Genomic DNA, 22,538 nt, shown 5'->3' on the forward strand with positions numbered 1-22,538 from the left:
AAAGTAACAAGCCCACACCAAAGGTTATGGCTAAAAGGGTTTACTATAGGGATCAGTAACATACAGTAACACACATTGTCATCATATAGAGAATCAACAGCTCTATGCATAACAAACATACATTGGGTGCAAGGGCACCAATATCCCCTTGTACAGGCCCTTGGCCTCTCCGCCCAATAGTAACACAACCATTCAGTGCCCACAATAATTGGGTGCTCGGCACCAGCGTCCCAGTGTCCTGGACCCCCACCCAGATGTGTGGCAGCGCTGCTCACGTGTGTATAGTTGGTGCACGTATAGATACCTGCCCGGGCACACGTCCGTGCCTGGGTGTAAAGCTCTTCAAAAAGGGTCTGACGCAGGAACAGGAATCCGCCTCCGCGTGAGGTGTCTCCCTCGTGGAGCGTCGCACCCACAGAATGTCTCTTGTAGTAGAGCCTGTCTGAGCCCAGACGCAGGCCGCGATCACCGCATGCAACTGGCACCGGTGATATCACATAACACTGTACTGTAGAAAGCAAACCCCCCCTCGCACTGAAAGGGGCCTTTCCTGAAACTGCCAAACTAACTGCTGTGGCTGCACTGCAAAGCCACACTGTCTCTCCTTGTCAGAGCACACAGCACTGCAAAGCCACACTGTCTCTTCTTGTCAGAGCACACAGCACTGCAAAGCCACACTGTCTCTCCTTGTCAGAGCACACAGCACTGCAAAGCCACACTGTCTCTCCTTGTCAGAGCACACAGCACTGCAAAGCCACACTGTCTCTCCTTGTCAGCGCACACAGCACTGCAAAGCCACACTGTCTCTTCTTGTCAGAGCACACAGCACTGCAAAGCCACACTGTCTCTCCTTGTCAGAGCACACAGCACTGCAAAGCCACACTGTCTCTCCTTGTCAGAGCACACAGCACTGCAAAGCCACACTGTCTCTCCTTGTCAGCGCACACAGCACTGCAAAGCCACACTGTCTCTCCTTGTCAGAGCACACAGCACTGCAAAGCCACACTGTCTCTCCTTGTCAGAGCGCACAGCACTGCAAAGCCACACTGTCTCTCCTTGTCAGCGCACACAGCACTGCAAAGCCACACTGTCTCTCCTTGTCAGAGCACACAGCACTGCAAAGCCACACTGTCTCTCCTTGTCAGAGCGCACAGCACTGCAAAGCCACACTGTCTCTCCTTGTCAGCGCACACAGCACTGCAAAGCTACACTGTCTCTCCTTGTCAGAGCGCACAGCACTGCAAAGCCACACTGTCTCTCCTTGTCAGAGCACACAGCACTGCAAAGCCACACTGTCTCTCCTTGTCAGAGCGCACAGCACTGCAAAGCCACACTGTCTCTTCTTGTCAGAGCACACAGCACTGCAAAGCCACACTGTCTCTCCTTGTCAGAGCGCACAGCACTGCAAAGCCACACTGTCTCTCCTTGTCAGAGCGCACAGCACTGCAAAGCCACACTGTCTCTTCTTGTCAGAGCACACAGCACTGCAAAGCCACACTGTCTCTCCTTGTCAGAGCGCACAGCACTGCAAAGCCACACTGTCTCTCCTTGTCAGAGCGCACAGCACTGCAAAGCCACACTGTCTCTCCTTGTCAGAGCACACAGCACTGCAAAGCCACACTGTCTCTCCTTGTCAGAGCACACAGCACTGCAAAGCCACACTGTCTCTCCTTGTCAGCGCACACAGCACTGCAAAGCCACACTGTCTCTCCTTGTCAGAGCACACAGCACTGCAAAGCCACACTGTCTCTCCTTGTCAGAGCGCACAGCACTGCAAAGCCACACTGTCTCTCCTTGTCAGCGCACACAGCACTGCAAAGCTACACTGTCTCTCCTTGTCAGAGCGCACAGCACTGCAAAGCCACACTGTCTCTCCTTGTCAGAGCACACAGCACTGCAAAGCCACACTGTCTCTCCTTGTCAGAGCGCACAGCACTGCAAAGCCACACTGTCTCTTCTTGTCAGAGCACACAGCACTGCAAAGCCACACTGTCTCTCCTTGTCAGAGCGCACAGCACTGCAAAGCCACACTGTCTCTCCTTGTCAGAGCGCACAGCACTGCAAAGCCACACTGTCTCTTCTTGTCAGAGCACACAGCACTGCAAAGCCACACTGTCTCTCCTTGTCAGAGCGCACAGCACTGCAAAGCCACACTGTCTCTCCTTGTCAGAGCGCACAGCACTGCAAAGCCACACTGTCTCTCCTTGTCAGAGCACACAGCACTGCAAAGCCACACTGTCTCTCCTTGTCAGAGCACACAGCACTGCAAAGCCACACTGTCTCTCCTTGTCAGAGCACACAGCACTGCAAAGCCACACTGTCTCTCCTTGTCAGCGCACACAGCACTGCAAAGCCACACTGTCTCTCCTTGTCAGCGCACACAGCACTGCAAAGCCACACTGTCTCTTCTTGTCAGAGCACACAGCACTGCAAAGCCACACTGTCTCTTCTTGTCAGAGCACACAGCACTGCAAAGCCACACTGTCTCTTCTTGTCAGAGCACACAGCACTGCAAAGCCACACTGTCTCTTCTTGTCAGAGCACACAGCACTGCAAAGCCACACTGTCTCTCCTTGTCAGAGCACACAGCACTGCAAAGCCACACTGTCTCTTCTTGTCAGCGCACACAGCACTGCAAAGCCACACTGTCTCTTCTTGTCAGAGCACACAGCACTGCAAAGCCACACTGTCTCTTCTTGTCAGAGCACACAGCACTGCAAAGCCACACTGTCTCTCCTTGTCAGCGCACACAGCACTGCAAAGCCACACTGTCTCTCCTTGTCAGCGCACACAGCACTGCAAAGCCACACTGTCTCTTCTTGTCAGAGCACACAGCACTGCAAAGCCACACTGTCTCTTCTTGTCAGAGCACACAGCACTGCAAAGCCACACTGTCTCTTCTTGTCAGCGCACACAGCACTGCAAAGCCACACTGTCTCTTCTTGTCAGCGCACACAGCACTGCAAAGCCACACTGTCTCTCCTTGTCAGAGCACACAGCACTGCAAAGCCACACTGTCTCTTCTTGTCAGAGCACACAGCACTGCAAAGCCACACTGTCTCTTCTTGTCAGCGCACACAGCACTGCAAAGCCACACTGTCTCTTCTTGTCAGCGCACACAGCACTGCAAAGCCACACTGTCTCTTCTTGTCAGAGCACACAGCACTGCAAAGCCACACTGTCTCTTCTTGTCAGCGCACACAGCACTGCAAAGCCACACTGTCTCTTCTTGTCAGCGCACACAGCACTGCAAAGCCACACTGTCTCTTCTTGTCAGCGCACACAGCACTGCAAAGCCACACTGTCTCTTCTTGTCAGAGCACACAGCACTGCAAAGCCACACTGTCTCTTCTTGTCAGAGCACACAGCACTGCAAAGCCACACTGTCTCTTCTTGTCAGAGCACACAGCACTGCAAAGCCACACTGTCTCTTCTTGTCAGAGCACACAGCACTGCAAGCCACACTGTCTCTCCTTGTCAGAGCACACAGCACTGCAAAGCCACACTGTCTCTCCTTGTCAGAGCACACAGCACTGCAAAGCCACACTGTCTCTCCTTGTCAGAGCACACAGCACTGCAAAGCCACACTGTCTCTTCTTGTCAGAGCACACAGCACTGCAAAGCCACACTGTCTCTCCTTGTCAGAGCACACAGCACTGCAAAGCCACACTGTCTCTTCTTGTCAGAGCCCACAGCACTGCAAAGCCACACTGTCTCTTCTTGTCAGCGCCCACAGCACTGCAAGCCACACTGTCTCTTCTTGTCAGAGCACACAGCACTGCAAAGCCACACTGTCTCTCCTTGTCAGAGCACACAGCACTGCAAAGCCACACTGTCTCTTCTTGTCAGCGCACACAGCACTGCAAAGCCACACTGTCTCTTCTTGTCAGCGCACACAGCACTGCAAAGCCACACTGTCTCTCCTTGTCAGAGCACACAGCACTGCAAAGCCACACTGTCTCTTCTTGTCAGAGCACACAGCACTGCAAAGCCACACTGTCTCTTCTTGTCAGCGCACACAGCACTGCAAAGCCACACTGTCTCTCCTTGTCAGCGCACACAGCACTGCAAAGCCACACTGTCTCTCCTTGTCAGAGCGCACAGCACTGCAAAGCCACACTGTCTCTTCTTATCAGAGCACACAGCACTGCAAAGCCACACTGTCTCTACTTGTCAGAGCACACAGCACTGCAAAGCCACACTGTCTCTTCTTGTCAGCGCACACAGCACTGCAAAGCCACACTGTCTCTCCTTGTCAGCGCACACAGCACTGCAAAGCCACACTGTCTCTCCTTGTCAGAGCACACAGCACTGCAAGCCACACTGTCTCTTCTTGTCAGAGCACACAGCACTGCAAAGCCACACTGTCTCTCCTTGTCAGAGCGCACAGCACTGCAAGCCACACTGTCTCTTCTTGTCAGAGCGCACAGCACTGCAAGCCACACTGTCTCTTCTTGTCAGAGCGCACAGCACTGCAAGCCACACTGTCTCTTCTTGTCAGAGCACACAGCACTGCAAGCCACACTGTCTCTTCTTGTCAGAGCACACAGCACTGCAAAGCCACACTGTCTCTTCTTGTCAGCGCACACAGCACTGCAAAGCCACACTGTCTCTTCTTGTCAGAGCGCACAGCACTGCAAAGCCACACTGTCTCTCCTTGTCAGAGCCCACAGCACTGCAAAGCCACACTGTCTCTCCTTGTCAGAGCCCACAGCACTGCAAAGCCACACTGTCTCTTCTTGTCAGAGCACACAGCACTGCAAAGCCACACTGTCTCTTCTTGTCAGAGCACACAGCACTGCAAAGCCACACTGTCTCTTCTTGTCAGAGCCCACAGCACTGCAAAGCCACACTGTCTCTTCTTGTCAGAGCACACAGCACTGCAAAGCCACACTGTCTTTCCTTGTCAGAGCACACAGCACTGCAAAGCCACACTGTCTCTTCGTGTCAGAGCACACAGCACTGCAAAGCCACACTGTCTCTTCTTGTCAGAGCACACAGCACTGCAAAGCCACACTGTCTCTTCTTGTCAGAGCACACAGCACTGCAAAGCCACACTGTCTCTTCTTGTCAGAGCACACAGCACTGCAAAGCCACACTGTCTCTTCTTGTCAGAGCGCACAGCACTGCAAAGCCACACTGTCTCTTCTTGTCAGCGCACACAGCACTGCAAAGCCACACTGTCTCTTCTTGTCAGAGCGCACAGCACTGCAAAGCCACACTGTCTCTTCTTGTCAGCGCACACAGCACTGCAAAGCCACACTGTCTCTTCTTGTCAGAGCGCACAGCACTGCAAAGCCACACTGTCTCTTCTTGTCAGAGCACACAGCACTGCAAAGCCACACTGTCTCTTCTTGTCAGCGCACACAGCACTGCAAAGCCACACTGTCTCTTCTTGTCAGCGCACACAGCACTGCAAAGCCACACTGTCTCTTCTTGTCAGCGCACACAGCACTGCAAAGCCACACTGTCTCTCCTTGTCAGAGCACACAGCACTGCAAAGCCACACTGTCTCTCCTTGTCAGAGCGCACAGCACTGCAGCTGTGTCACTGACAAGATTCAGACTCACCTAAGGGCAGGGTCCCTACCTAAGGGGCCTTCCCTATGAACTTACCCACTAACCTAGTGGGGAATGGGGCCTACCTGGGGCCTGGGGGTAACCTGGCCTAGTTTAAGAAGCCACTTGCTCCTTACACACTTCCTCCCCCTTCCTTCTCCCAGCTCCAACTGACTAGCTTGGTCTCTGCAACATTGTATCCTTCTCCAACAGGAGAAGCTGCAAACCCTATTTGCTGGCTGGCTGCACGTGATGTGGGTGAAAGGGCAGTCCCCAGAGGCTGCTGGGAATTGTAGTCCACTCAGGACCTCTTTAGCATTGGGACCGCAAGCGCTATCTTTACTGCGCCTGTGCAAAGCTGTAATGGCCGCCGCTATGCTTAACTGCACCTGCGCGACCTTGGGGAGTCCCTGCACTACGGAGCGCCATCTCTGCCCCTTCGCGCTCACTATATTAGCCGCCGCGCCCGTGCAGACATAACAATGCCTCTGACGCCACCGAGAGACGCGCTCGCCCCCGCAAATTCCTTCTCACTGGTGAAGGTAAGGGGAAGAGGAACGGGGAACCGGGGAGCCAAAGGGGACCTGGCTACATACACTTACCTGCAGCTCCCGGCACTATATACACGGAAAACATGCGGCATGTGCACGCGCATTCGCATAGGAACGCGCGGCCGCACGCTGTATAGAATAGCCCTTAGTCAGCAAGCCAGACCCTAATCACTATTATTGAAGAGGTTCTCTATGTCCTCCTATCCCATTACCATGTCACACACTCCCACACTCACTGATTCTCAGCCTCAGTATCCCACACTACAACACAACCTCACTCCTATCCCATTACCATGTCACACACTCCTACACTCACTGATTCTCAGGCTCAGTATCCCACACTACAACACAACCTCACTCATATCCCATTACCATGTCACACACTCCCACATCTCACTTATTCTCAGCCTCGATATCCCACACTACAACACAACCTCACTCATATCCCATTACCATGTCACACACTCCCACATCTCACTGATTCTCAGCCTCAGTATCCCACACTACAACACAACTTCACTCCTATCCCATTACCATGTCACACACTCCCACATCTCACTGATTCTCAGCCTCAGTATCCCACACTACAACACAACTTCACTCCTATCCCATTACCATGTCACACACTCCTACACTCACTGATTCTCAGGCTCAGTATCCCACACTACAACACAACCTCACTCATATCCCATTACCATGTCACACACTCACACATCTCACTTATTCTCAGCCTCGATATCCCACACTACAACACAACCTCACTCATATCCCATTACCATGTCACACACTCCCACATCTCACTGATTCTCAGCCTCAGTATCCCACACTACAACACAACTTCACTCCTATCCCATTACCATGTCACACACTCCCACACTCACTAATTCTCAGCCTCAGTATCCCACACTACAACACAACCTCACTCCTATCCCATTACCATGTCACACACTCCCACACTCACTGATTCTCAGCCTCAGTATCCCACACTACAACACAACCTCACTCCTATCCCATTACCATGTCACACACTCCCACACTCACTGATTCTCAGCCTCGGTATCCCACACTACAACACAACCTCACTCCTATCCCATTACCATGTCACACACTCCCACATCTCACTGAAGTAGATAGGAACCTAAAAGTGACTCATCCCCCTTATTTGCATGTCACACCCCAGAACCTTTGTCTGCAGCGTAACCGCGGTGTGACGTGTGACGTGTGACGTGTGACGTGTGACAATGGGGTGAATGACACAGCTGTAGTGATATGTGGAAGACTTGCAGACACACCCCGGGACATTTGATCTTTGCTGCGTTCTGTACAATGTAGGGTTAATGTTACATTTTTACCCACCATTACCAGGCTGTGTCAGGCGGCAATGGGTGTAACCCGGACTTCTGCCATGGGAACCCAATATAAGTGACATGGCACAACGTTTGAACATGAAGAGAAGACGCGGATAACGTTTGTGACACATTAACGACACATCTTTATTTTCCTTTTGTACACACCCAATTTAAAGAACTGTAAGAAATAATCACAGTTGTATAAAGGCGCATGCAATGTCACGTGACAACGCACCGCGCCCCCATCACAGTGCTAGGACAACCAATCACAATGCTCGGAGACTGGCCCAGTCAGAGGTCAAGGGGTCGGAAATGACTGCGCGTTGTATCTTACTAATCAGTCTGGTTTAGGTGTCGTAGGCCTGGCTGGCACTGAAATGGTTAACAGATAGACATGCTGGTAATAACGGCGTTACCGATACCGCGCTGGCTGTTATCTTCCTCAAGGTGGACGGCGCCAGCCGATATAAAGCAATGGGAGCTGAAATCTAAAGTGAAACCCCGTCTGTGTTTAAACATGTTAAGAAAAACCTACACATGATGTAAACGCTCCCAAACATCATGTTCACAGGGATAGCCCCAATGTGACGGGGCGGCAAAGATATGAGAAAGCTCAGAGAGAGCTCAAAGCATCAACAACTGGTTAAAGGGCGAAAGGGGTGCAAGGACAGTGGCAGAGAAGGATAGATTCACACACACAGATAGATGTATCTCTATCTATCAGACAGAGAAGGATACATTCACACACACAGATAGATGTATCTCTATCTATCAGACAGAGAAGGAGAGATTCACACACACAGATAGATGTATCTCTATCTATCAGACAGAGAAGGATAGATTCACACGCACAGATAGATGTATCTCTATCTATCAGACAGAGAAGGATACATTCACACGCACAGATAGATGTATCTCTATCTATCAGACAGAGAAGGATAGATTCACACACACAGATAGATGTATCTCTATCTATCAGACAGAGAAGGATACATTCACACACGCACAGATAGATGTATCTCTATCTATCAGACAGAGAAGGATACATTCACACACACAGATAGATGTATCTCTATCTATCAGACAGAGAAGGATACATTCACTCACGCACAGATAGATGTATCTCTATCTATCAGACAGAGAAGGATAGATTCACACACACAGAGAGATGTATCTCTATCTATCAGACAGAGAAGGACAGATTCACACGCACAGATAGATGTATCTCTATCTATCAGACAGAGAAGGACAGATTCACACACACAGATAGATGTATCTCTATCTATCAGACAGAGAAGGATACATTCACACGCACAGATAGATGTATCTCTATCTATCAGACAGAGAAGGATAGATTCACACGCACAGATAGATGTATCTCTATCTATCAGACAGAGAAGGATATATTCACACACAGATAGATGTATCTCTATCTATCAGACAGAGAAGGATACATTCACACACAGATAGATGTATCTCTATCTATCAGACAGAGAAGGATACATTCACACACACAGATAGATGTATCTCTATCTATCAGACAGCGAAGGATAGATTCACACACGCACAGATAGATGTATCTCTATCTATCAGACAGAGAAGGATACATTCACACACACAGATAGATGTATCTCTATCTATCAGACAGAGAAGGATACATTCACACACACAGATAGATGTATCTCTATCTATCAGACAGAAGGATAGATTCACACACACAGATAGATGTATCTCTATCTATCAGGCAGAGGATACATTCACACGCACAGATAGATGTATCTCTATCTATCAGGCAGAGAAGGATACATTCACACGCACAGATAGATGTATCTCTATCTATCAGACAGAGAAGGATACATTCACACGCACAGATAGATGTATCTCTATCTATCAGACAGAGAAGGATACATTCACACACACAGATAGATGTATCTCTATCTATCAGACAGAGAAGGATAGATTCACACACACAGATAGACGTATCTCTATCTATCAGACAGAGACAGAGAAGGATACATTCACACGCACAGATAGACGTATCTCTATCTATCAGACAGAGAAGGATAGATTCACACGCACAGATAGATGTATCTCTATCTATCAGACAGAGAAGGACAGATTCACACACACAGATAGATGTATCTCTATCTATCAGACAGAGAAGGATACATTCACACACGCACAGATAGATGTATCTCTATCTATCAGACAGAGAAAGATACATTCACACACACAGATAGATGTATCTCTATCTATCAGACAGAGAAGGATACATTCACACACACAGATAGATGTATCTCTATCTATCAGACAGAGAAGGATACATTCACACACACAGATAGATGTATCTCTATCTATCAGACAGAGAAGGATACATTCACACGCACAGATAGATGTATCTCTATCTATCAGACAGAGAAGGATACATTCACACACGCACAGATAGATGTATCTCTATCTATCAGACAGAGAAGGATAGATTCACACACACACAGATAGATGTATCTCTATCTATCAGACAGAGAAGGATATATTCACACACAGATAGATGTATCTCTATCTATCAGACAGAGAAGGATAGATTCACACACGCACAGATAGATGTATCTCTATCTATCAGACAGAGAAGGATACATTCACACACAGATAGATGTATCTCTATCTATCAGACAGAGAAGGATACATTCACACACGCACAGATAGATGTATCTCTATCTATCAGACAGAGAAGGATAGATTCACACACGCACAGATAGATGTATCTCTATCTATCAGACAGAGAAGGATACATTCACACACACAGATAGATGTATCTCTATCTATCAGACAGAGAAGGATACATTCACACACAGATAGATGTATCTCTATCTATCAGACAGAGAAGGATACATTCACACACGCACAGATAGATGTATCTCTATCTATCAGACAGAGAAGGATAGATTCACACACGCACAGATAGATGTATCTCTATCTATCAGACAGAGAAGGATACATTCACACGCACAGATAGATGTATCTCTATCTATCAGACAGAGAAGGATACATTCACACGCACAGATAGATGTACAGTATCTCTATCTATCAGACAGAGAAGGATAGATTCACACACACAGATAGATGTATCTCTATCTATCAGACAGAGAAGGATAGATTCACACACACAGATAGATGTATCTCTATCTATCAGACAGAGAAGGATAGATTCACACGCACAGATAGATGTATCTCTATCTATCAGGCAGAGGATACATTCACACGCACAGATAGATGTATCTCTATCTATCAGACAGAGAAGGATACATTCACACGCACAGATAGATGTATCTCTATCTATCAGACAGCGAAGGATACATTCACACGCACAGATAGATGTATCTCTATCTATCAGACAGAGAAGGATACATTCACACGCACAGATAGATGTATCTCTATCTATCAGACAGAGAAGGATAGATTCACACACACAGATAGATGTATCTCTATCTATCAGACAGAGAAGGATACATTCACACACGCAGATAGATGTATCTCTATCTATCAGACAGAGAAGGATACATTCACACACACACAGATAGATGTATCTCTATATATCAGACAGAGAAGGATAGATTCACACGCACAGATAGATGTATCTCTATCTATCAGACAGAGAAGGATACATTCACACACACAGATAGATGTATCTCTATCTATCAGACAGAGAAGGACAGATTCACACACACAGATAGATGTATCTCTATCTATCAGACAGAGAAGGATACATTCACACACACAGATAGATGTATCTCTATCTATCAGACAGAGAAGGATAGATTCACACGCACAGATAGATGTATCTCTATCTATCAGACAGAGAAGGATACATTCACACGCACAGATAGATGTATCTCTATCTATCAGACAGAGAAGGATACATTCACACGCACAGATAGATGTATCTCTATCTATCAGACAGAGAAGGATACATTCACACGCACAGATAGATGTATCTCTATCTATCAGACAGAGAAGGACAGATTCACACACACAGATAGATGTATCTCTATCTATCAGACAGAGAAGGATACATTCACACACACACAGATAGATGTATCTCTATCTATCAGACAGAGAAGGATACATTCACACACACAGATAGATGTATCTCTATCAGACAGAGAAGGATACATTCACACACACAGATAGATGTATCTCTATCTATCATTTTTAAACAATTATTTTAACGTCACATTTTCTTGAAAACACAATCTCATGTCTTCTGGTGGTAGGTCTGCCCGCCCCCGAGTCCCCCGGTACAGTAAGTCGTTAGCTTTGCTCTGTCCTTTGCCTGCCAGGTAATGATGAAGCCGTCACTAGTGGGACAGATAAACCCACGGAGCGGATCTGCTGGAATCCAGTGTTCTTGACGTAAAACATTAATACGTGAAACGATGATTTTAAGGGGGTTGAATCTCTCTAGGAAAGTATTTGACCTGCTCCCCCATTTTAAAATCCCACGTTCTGAGGCGCCCCGACCCTGCCCTCAGCATATCGCTGGCCTCATCCCGGGGTTAGTCACCCAGACACTTTAGCAGCGCAACTAGGATTTGTCTCTCCGAGCTCCCTGGCCCCTGAAAGTCGTACTCTTCACTTCCTGTTCAGCCTGTCACACACACCAGTGATGTCATCATGACCTACAGGAAGTAAATGTGCACGGGGGGGGGGGGGAGGGGAAGACGAGATCCGCGTAAGCAAACCGAAGAACGAAGAACCGCAGCGTATGGAAGATCCAGGCGGAGGTTGTGCAAATGGGAATTTTGCCAATACTGCTCCTTCAACCATCAGTCACCTGATACGATAATGACCCCTTGACCTCTGCCCTCTGCTTTGACCCCCTCCCCCTCACAAATAAAAACTCCTTGCCCGTCCCCCCACCCCCAATAGAAAAACGTAACACAGAAAGCACATATAACACGCGACAGGTACAACACCTTTAAAAAAAAATAAAACGCCAACCGGAAAATAAACGACCGCCTTGTAAATAGCAAAAAGGACACATGCTGCATTGTGGGTAATGTGCATGCTTGCCGCCCCTCCCCCCGCCCCCTCGCTGTGACATCACTACCACGCCCCCATGCTACGGGAGAGACCATAGTTTGGACGCACAAAGGCACTCGCTATATTGACGTTATTTTATCGTTACAGTTTGTTTTTTTCTTCAGTGCATTTGCATAAAAAGGGGAGGGGCCCGCCCTTGATTGACAGGTGTGGGAGGCCCCTGTTGACGCCTCCTTGGTGATGGGATAGGGTTGGCTCAGGGGACGGAGACTTGGAAGGGGCTGCCCGGCACGCTTTGGTCGCCCCACTTGACGATCAGGATGTAGTCGCCTTTCTCCTTGACGGTGTAGGTGACGTTGTACAGACGGTTCCCGACGTGTTTCACGTACACTTCCTCGCACGGGGTCTTCGGCCCATGGACACCCACCATCAGCATGTTGGTGCCTGCGGGGTGAGAGTCATGTGATCAGCAGCCAATCGGAGTCAAGCATTCCCCCTGTGGCGGTGTGAAAGCCACGGCCGCCCGCCGCCCCCAGCGTGGGGTGTCTCCGGGCGCAGACACGCGTACAGACGCACGTACAGACGCACGTTCTTCCATTAAATACAAGAGAGCGTTTCTTTCTATAACACTGATATAAAGCTGCAGGTTTCCAATCTCACGTGTCACAGCGCACCCCGGCGTCAAACAGGCGCTGCTGCTCTGGCAGCCAAACGGTTAAAGGCCATCACACACACACACACACACACACACACACACACACACACACACACACACACACACACACACACACACAACTACCAGATACATCAGTCCTGACGCACATACACACACACACCATTATCAGATAAATCAGTCCTGACGCGCACAAACACCATTCAGATAAATCAGTCCTGACGCGCACACACACACACATCAGTCCTGACGCACATACACACACCAATATCAGATACGTCAGTACTGACACACACACACACATACACACACCACAATCAGATATGGCAGTCCTGACTTGCGCACCACACACCGCACCACACACCACACTGTCACAGGCATCTCTCAGTGAGACATGATACATACAGTGTCATCCCAGACCTGTCCCAGTAAAGTGACAATATCGCAGACGTCTCTCAGTACTCACGCAGTCACACACACAGTCACACACACAGTCACACACACAGTCACACACACAGTCACACACACAGTCACACACACAGTCACACACACAGTCACACACACAGTCACACACACACTCTCTCACCTGCTTTGCTGCAGTCCACGGTGAACGTGTTCTTCTGAGCCACGAAGGCCTTAGACAGCCCTGGGCCACGGGACACCACTTTGCTGGCGTCGGAGGTAAATTTGGGCACCACCACCCCGTACCCTGCCACGGAGGCGGAAGATTTGGTGACAGTCTCCACCAGCACGGTGGAGGTCTCATGGAGGCTGTGACCTCCTGAGAGACGTTGACCTGTGGGAGGGGAGGAGAAGAGGGAGTTGGGTGAGGACCGAATCCAACATGGCGCCCTGAGAAGTCCAAGGGGGCCACCCACGTGAGCAGGAGTCACCGTGGAGCCGTGTGCTATATCTGAACGAGCCCTGGCACGCACGCTCACCCACCCGTCACCCTGGCACGCACGCTCACCCACCTGTCACCCTGGCACGCACGCTCACCCGTCACCCTGGCACGCACGCTCACCCACCCGTCACCCTGGCACGCACGCTCACCCACCTGTCACCCTGGCACGCACGCTCACCCACCCGTCACCCTGGCACGCACGCTCACCCACCTGTCACCCTGGCACGCACGCTCACCCACCTGTCACGCTGACACGCACGCTCACCCACCTGTCACCCTGGCACGCACGCTCACCCACCTGTCACCCTGGCACGCACGCTCACCCACCTGTCACGCTGACACGCACGCTCACCCACCTGTCACCCTGGCACGCACGCTCACCCACCTGTCACCCTGACACGCACGCTCACCCACCTGTCACCCTGGCACGCACGCTCACCCACCTGTCACGCTGACACGCACGCTCACCCACCTGTCACCCTGGCACGCACACCCACCCACCTGTCACCCTGGCACGCACGCTCACCCACCTGTCACCCTGGCACGCACGCTCACCCACCTGTCACCCTGACACGCACGCTCACCCACCTGTCACCCTGGCACGCACGCTCACACACCTGTCACCCTGACACGCACGCTCACCCACCTGTCACCCTGGCACGCACGCTCACCCACCTGTCACCCTGGCATGCACGCTCACCCACCTGTCACCCTGGCATGTACGCTCACCCACCTGTCACCCTGACACGCACGCTCACCCACCTGTCACCCTGACACGCACGCTCACCCACCTGTCACCCTGGCACCAACGCTCACCCACCTGTCACCCTGGCACGCACGCTCACCCACCTGTCACCCTGGCACGCACGCTCACACACCTGTCACCCTGACACGCACGCTCACCCACCTGTCACCCTGACACGCACGCTCACCCACCTGTCACCCTGGCACGCACGCTCACCCACCTGTCACCCTGGCACGCACGCTCACCCACCTGTCACCCTGACACGCACGCTCACCCACCTGTCACCCTGACACGCACGCTCACCCACCTGTCACCCTGGCACGCACGCTCACCCACCTGTCACCCTGGCACGCACGCTCACCCACCTGTCACCCTGGCACGCACGCTCACCCACCTGTCACCCTGGCATGTACGCTCACCCACCTGTCACCCTGGCATACACGCTCACCCACCTGTCACCCTGGCATGCACGCTCACCCACCTGTCACCCTGGCATGCACGCTCACCCACCTGTCACCCTGAAATGCACGCTCACCCACCTGTCACCCTGGCATGCACGCTCACCCACCTGTCACCCTGGCATGTACGCTCACCTACCTGTCATCCTGACATGCACGCTCACTCACCTGTCACCCTGGCATGCACGCTCACCCACCTGTCACCCTGAAATGCACGCTCACCCACCTGTCACCCTGACATGCACGCTCACCCACCTGTCACCCTGGCACGCACGCTCACCCACCTGTCACCCTGGCACACACGCTCACCCACCTGTCACCCTGGCACGCACGCTCACCCACCTGTCACCCACGCTCACTCACCTGTCACCCTGGCACGCACGCTCACCCACCTGTCACCCTGGCACGCACGCTCACCCACCTGTCACCCTGGCACGCACGCTCACCCACCTGTCACCCTGGCACGCACGCTCACCCACCTGTCACCCTGGCACGCACGCTCACCCACCTGTCATCTTGGCACGCACGCTCACCCACCTGTCACCCTGGCACGCACGCTCACCCACCTGTCACTCTGACACGCACGCTCACCCACCTGTCACGCACGCTCACCCACCTGTCACCCTGGCATGCACGCTCACCCACCTGTCACCCTGGCACGCACGCTCACCCACCTGTTACCCTGGCACGCACACTCACCCACCTGTCACCGTGACACACACGCTCACCCACCTGTCACCCTGGCACGCACACTCACCCACCTGTCACCCTGGCACGCACGCTCACCCACCCACCTGTCACCCTGGCACGCACGCTCACCCACCCGTCACCCTGACACGCACGTCACCCACCTGTCACCCTGGCATGCACGCTCACCCACCTGTCACCCTGGCACGCACGCTCACCCACCCGTCACCCTGACACGCACGCTCACCCACCTGTCACCCTGGCACACACGCTCACCCACCCGTCACCCTGACATGCACGCTCACCCACCTGTCACCCTGGCACGCACGCTCACCCACCTGTCACCCTGGCACGCACACTCATCCACCCGTCACCCTGACATGCACGCTCACCCACCTGTCACCCTGGCATGCACGCTCACCCACCTGTCACCCTGGCACGCACGCTCACCCACCTGTCACCCTGGCACGCACGCTCACCCACCTGTCATCCTGACAAGCACGCTCACCCACCTGTCACCCTGGCATGCACGCTCACCCACCTGTCACCCTACCATGCACGCTCACCCACCTGTCACCCTGACACGCACGCTCACCCACCTGTCACCCTGGCACGCACGCTCACCCACCTGTCACCCTGGCACGCACGCTCACCCATCCGTCACCCTGGCATGCACGCTCACCCACCTGTCACGCACGCTCACCCACCTGTCACCCTGAAATGCACGCTCACCCACCTGTCACCCTACCATGCACGCTCACCCACCGGTAACCCTGACACGCACGCTCACCCACCTGTCACCCTGGCACGCACGCTCACCCACCTGTCACCCTGGCACGCACGCTCACCCACCTGTTACCCTGGCACGCACACTCACCCACCTGTCACCGTGACACACACGCTCACCCACCTGTCACCCTGGCACGCACGCTCACCCACCCACCTGTCACCCTGGCACGCACGCTCACCCACCTGTCACCCTGGCACGCACGCTCACCCACCTGTCACCCTGGCACGCACGCTCACCCATCCGTCACCCTGGCATGCACGCTCACCCACCTGTCACTCTGACATGCACGCTCACCCACCTGTCACGCACGCTCACCCACCTGTCACCCTGAAATGCACGCTCACCCACCTGTCACCCTGGCACGCACGCTCACCCACCTGTTAACCTGGCACGCACACTCACCCACCTGTCACCGTGACACACACGCTCACCCACCTGTCACCCTGGCACGCACACTCACCCACCTGTCACCCTGGCACGCACGCTCACCCACCCACCTGTCACCCTGGCACGCACGCTCACCCACCCGTCACCCTGGCACGCACGCTCACCCACCCGTCACCCTGACACGCACGCTCACCCACCTGTCACCCTGGCACACACGCTCACCCACCCGTCACCCTGACATGCACGCTCACCCACCTGTCACCCTGGCACGCACGCTCACCCACCTGTCACCCTGGCACGCACACTCATCCACCCGTCACCCTGACATGCACGCTCACCCACCTGTCACCCTGGCATGCACGCTCACCCACCTGTCACCCTGGCACGCACGCTCACCCACCTGTCATCCTGACATGCACGCTCACCCACCTGTCATCCTGACAAGCACGCTCACCCACCTGTCACCCTGGCATGCACGCTCACCCACCTGTCACCCTACCATGCACGCTCACCCACCTGTCACCCTGACACGCACGCTCACCCACCTGTCACCCTGGCACGCACGCTCACCCACCTGTCACCCTGACATGCACGCTCACCCACCTGTCACCCTGGCACGCACGCTCACCCATCCGTCACCCTGGCATGCACGCTCACCCACCTGTCACCCTGGCATGCATGCTCGCCCACCCGTCACCCTGGCATGCACGCTCACCCACCTGTCACCCTGGCACGCACACTCACCCACCCGTCACCCTGACATGCATGCTCACCCACCTGTCACCCTGGCATGCACGCTCACCCACCCGTCACCCTGACACGCACGCTCACCCACCTGTCACCCTGGCATGCATGCTCACCCACCTGTCACCCTGGCACGCACGCTCACCCACCTGTCACCCTGGCATGCATGCTCACCCACCTGTCACCCTGGCACGCACGCTCACCCACCTGTCACCCTGGCACGCACGCTCACCCACCTGTCACCCTGGCATGCATGCTCACCCACCTGTCACCCTACCATGCACGCTCACCCACCTGTCACCCTGGCACGCACGCCCACCCACCTGTCACCCTGGCATGCATGCTCACCCACCCGTCACCCTGGCACGCACGCTCACCCACCCGTCACCCTGGCACGCACGCTCACCCACCTGTCACCCTGGCACGCACGCTCACCCACCTGTCACCCTGGCATGCACGCTCACCCACCTGTCACCCTGACACGCACGCTCACCCACCTGTCACCCTGACATGCACGCTCACCCACTTGTCACCCTGGCATGCACGCTCACCCACTTGTCACCCTGACACGCACGCTCACCCACCTGTCACCCTGGCCTTAAAAGGGCTCCCCACGATGTGTTGGGGTCCCCCGTACTTGATGGAGATCAGGTAGTTCCCGGGGGCCATGGGAGCGTAGGAGACCTTGTAGCCCTCATTGGAGTCCTGGCAGTCCAGCTTCACCTTGGAGGGACCATCGATGGTCACAGAGAGAGACCCAGACCCTGCATTCACTGTATTCACCACAAACTCAGAGGGTCTACCTGCAGACGGGCAGAGAGAGGGGTGAGGGCTATGGGTCTACCTGCAGACGGGCAGAGAGAGGGGTGAGGGCTACGGGTCTACCTGCAAACGGGCAGAGAGAGGGGTGAGGGCTACGGGTCTGTATTAGTAGCAGAGAGAGGGGTGAGGGCTGTGGGTCTGTATTAGTAGCAGAGAGAGGGGTGAGGGCTCTGGGTCTGTATTAGTAGCAGAGAGAGGGGTGTGGGCTACGGGTCTGTATTAGTAGCAGAGAGGAGGGGTGAGGGCTCTGGGTCTGTATTAGTAGCAGAGAGAGGGGTGAGGGCTGTGGGTCTGTATTAGTAGCAGAGAGAGGGGTGAGGGCTCTGGGTCTGTATTAGTAGCAGAGAGAGGGGTGAGGGCTATGGGTCTGTATTAGTAGCAGAGAGAGGGGTGAGGGCTATGGGTCTGTATTAGTAGCAGAGAGAGGGGTGAGGGCTATGGGTCTGTATTAGTAGCAGAGAGAGGGGTGAGGGCTGTGGGTCTGTATTAGTAGCAGAGAGAGGGGTGAGGGCTCTGGGTCTGTATTAGTAGCAGAGAGAGGGGTGAGGGCTACGGGTCTGTATTAGTAGCAGAGAGAGGTGAGGGCTGTGGTTCTGTATTAGTAGCAGAGAGAGGGGTGAGGGCTGTGGGTCTGTATTAGTAGCAGAGAGAGGGGTGAGGGCTACGGGTCTGTATTAGTAGCAGAGAGAGGGGTGAGGGCTGTGGGTCTGTATTAGTAGCAGAGAGAGGGGTGAGGGTTATGGGTCTGTATTAGTAGCAGAGAGAGGGGTGAGGGCTATGGGTCTGTATTAGTAGCAGAGAGAGGGGTGAGGGCTCTGGGTCTGTATTAGTAGCAGAGAGAGGAGTGAGGGCTGTGGGTCTGTATTAGTAGCAGAGAGAGGGGTGATGGCTGTGGGTCTGTATTAGTAGCAGAGAGAGGGGTGAGGGCTCTGGGTCTGTATTAGTAGCAGAGAGAGGGGTGAGGGCTGTGGGTCTGTATTAGTAGCAGAGAGAGGGGTGAGGGCTACGGGTCTGTATTAGTAGCAGAGAGAGGGGTGAGGGCTGTGGGTCTGTATTAGTAGCAGAGAGAGGGGTGAGGGTTATGGGTCTGTATTAGTAGCAGAGAGAGGGGTGAGGGCTGTGGGTCTGTATTAGTAGCAGAGAGAGGGGTGAGGGTTATGGGTCTGTATTAGTAGCAGAGAGAGGGGTGAGGGCTATGGGTCTGTATTAGTAGCAGAGAGAGGGGTGAGGGCTACGGGTCTGTATTAGTAGCAGAGAGAGGGGTGAGGGCTGTGGGTCTGTATTAGTAGCAGAGAGAGGGGTGAGGGTTATGGGTCTGTATTAGTAGCAGAGAGAGGGGTGAGGGCTATGGGTCTGTATTAGTAGCAGAGAGAGGAGTGAGGGCTGTGGGTCTGTATTAGTAGCAGAGAGAGGGGTGAGGGCTGTGGGTCTGTATTAGTAGCAGAGAGAGGGGTGAGGGCTACGGGTCTGTATTAGTAGCAGAGAGAGGGGTGAGGGCTGTGGGTCTGTATTAGTAGCAGAGAGAGGGGTGAGGGCTCTGGGTCTGTATTAGTAGCAGAGAGAGGGGTGAGGGCTGTGGGTCTGTATTAGTAGCAGAGAGAGGGGTGAGGGCTGTGGGTCTGTATTAGTAGCAGAGAGAGGGGTGAGGGCTACGGGTCTGTATTAGTAGCAGAGAGAGGGGTGATGCCGCTGTAATGATCTCTGCTGATACCCAGCGTTCGGTGTTCAGTATCCCGGGACGGAGGTAAATTCATTGTGTGCGCAAAGAAGGGAAACGGACACGGTGCAGGGTCTGCAGAAGGGGGCTCAACTCCAGCAATCAAGGGCCACCAACAGGTCAGGGTTTCAGGATATCCCTGCTTCAGCACAGGTGGCCCAATCAGTGGCTGAGTCAATTGAACCACACGTGCTGAAGCAGGGATATCCTGAAAACCTGACCTGTTGGTGTCCCTTGAGGACGCTGCGTGTTCAGTAACGCTGGGGGCGAGGACATTCCGAGCCAGCGTCGGGCTCGCCTCCCATGCGCATGCGGTGTTACCCTGCATGGTTAGGGGGCCGCCCCTTACCCGTGACGCTGGAGGCGAGGACATTCCGAGCCAGCGTCGGGCTCGCCTCCCATGCGCATGCGGTGTTACCCTGCATGGTTAGGGGGCCGCCCCTTACCCGTGACGCTGGAGGCGAGGACATTCCGAGCCAGCGTCGGGCTCGCCTCCCATGCGCATGCGGTGTTACCCTGCATGGTTAGGGGGCCGCCCCTTACCCGTGACGCTGGGGGCGAGGACATTCCGAGCCAGCGTCGGGCTCGCCTCCCATGCGCATGCGGTGTTACCCTGCATGGTTAGGGGGCCGCCCCTTACCCGTGACGCTGGGGGCGAGGACATTCAGAGCCAGCGTCGGGCTCGCCTCCCATGCGCATGCGGTGTTACCCTGCATGGTTAGGGGGCCGCCCCTTACCCGTGACGCCGCCCTCCAGCCCGGGCCCGTACGCCGTGACGAGTCCCGGGTCGCCGGCCTGGCTCTGCTCCCCCACGCGGATCTTGAAGGGACTTCCGGGGATGTGACGCCCGTTGAACTTGACGTCGATGGAGTGGACGCCGTTCTCCCGCGGGATGAAGCGGATTGAGTATTTATCTGGAGGGGGATAGAGGAAAGGGGGCTGGTCAGAGACCTGCAAGGACAGGTCACTGGGGTCAGTCTTTGGTCCACCCATCAAGCCCAGGGCTCCCTTCTCTCACCGCTGTCCACCTCGGACACGTAGCACTCCTCAACCACCCCAGATGTGGTGTGCACCTTGGCGTCTATCACTCCACGGGCTCCGTTCAGCTGGACCGCAAAAATGGCGGGCTGGTCCACCTTTATCCCCGTCTCCTGCAAAGTATCACGTGGATATTAGACACGGCCAAGAGACCGGAAAATCTCCGGACACTGACACCCAATGGGGAACTCTCTTACTGGTCACAGAAAGGTATCACTACCTACAACGTCTCTACCCTGACCAACCAACCTACACATTACTTAACCTATAGCCTATATAGCCCAAATATCCATCTATCCCTTTATCCTCCCGCCTGTCAAGTGTCTCTCTCCCGCCGCCTGTCAAGCGTCTCTCCCGCCTGTCAATCGTCTCTCTCCCGCCTGTCAAGCGTCTCTCCCGCCGCCTGTCAAGCGTCTCTCTCCCGCCTGTCAAGCGTCTCTCTCCCGCCTGTCAAGCGTCTCTCTCCCGCCTGTCAAGCGTCTCTCTCCCGCCTGTCAAGCGGCTCTCTCCCGCCTGTCAAGCGGCTCTCTCCCGCCTGTCAAGCGTCTCTCTCCCGCCTGTCAAGCGTCTCTCTCCCGCCTGTCAAGCGTCTCTCTCCCGCCTGTCAAGCGTCTCTCTCCCGCCAGTCAAGCGTCTCTCTCCCGCCAGTCAAGCGTCTCTCTCCCGCCTGTCAAGCGTCTCTCTCCCGCCGCCTGTCAAGCGACCCTCTACCGCCTGTCAAGCGTCTCTCTCCCGCCTGTCAAGCGACCCTCTCCCGCCTGTCAAGCGTCTCTCTCCCGCCGCCTGTCAATCGTCTCTCTCCCGCCGCCTGTCAATCGTCTCTCTCCCGCCTGTCAGTCGTCTCTCTCCCGCCTGTCAATCGTCTCTCTCCCGCCGCCTGTCAATCGTCTCTCTCCCGCCTGTCAGTCGTCTCTCTCCCGCCTGTCAGTCGTCTCTCTCCCGCCTGTCAGTCGTCTCTCTCCCGCCTGTCAGTCGTCTCTCTCCCGCCTGTCAGTCGTCTCTCTCCCGCCTGTCAGTCGTCTCTCTCCCGCCTGTCAGTCGTCTCTCTCCCGCCTGTCAGTCGTCTCTCTCCCGC

The 22,538-nt window shown here is 54.1% G+C and overlaps 1 protein-coding gene across 1 annotated transcript in view; it reads right to left on the minus strand.

Annotated features, from left to right (window-relative positions):
• Positions 1–7,577: 7,577 nt before the first annotated feature.
• Positions 7,578–22,538, minus strand: part of FLNC (filamin C) — a 152,623-nt gene continuing 137,662 nt past the window's right edge. The window contains 5 exon segments of the mRNA XM_075598896.1: positions 7,578–12,942; positions 13,758–13,967; positions 18,471–18,689; positions 21,163–21,339; positions 21,444–21,576. Of these exon segments, the coding sequence (XP_075455011.1) occupies positions 12,755–12,942; positions 13,758–13,967; positions 18,471–18,689; positions 21,163–21,339; positions 21,444–21,576 (927 nt within the window). The 3' untranslated portion in view covers positions 7,578–12,754.

The sequence above is a fragment of the Ascaphus truei genome, chromosome 5 (assembly GCF_040206685.1).
Source record: "Ascaphus truei isolate aAscTru1 chromosome 5, aAscTru1.hap1, whole genome shotgun sequence".
Lineage (NCBI taxonomy): Eukaryota > Metazoa > Chordata > Amphibia > Anura > Ascaphidae > Ascaphus > Ascaphus truei.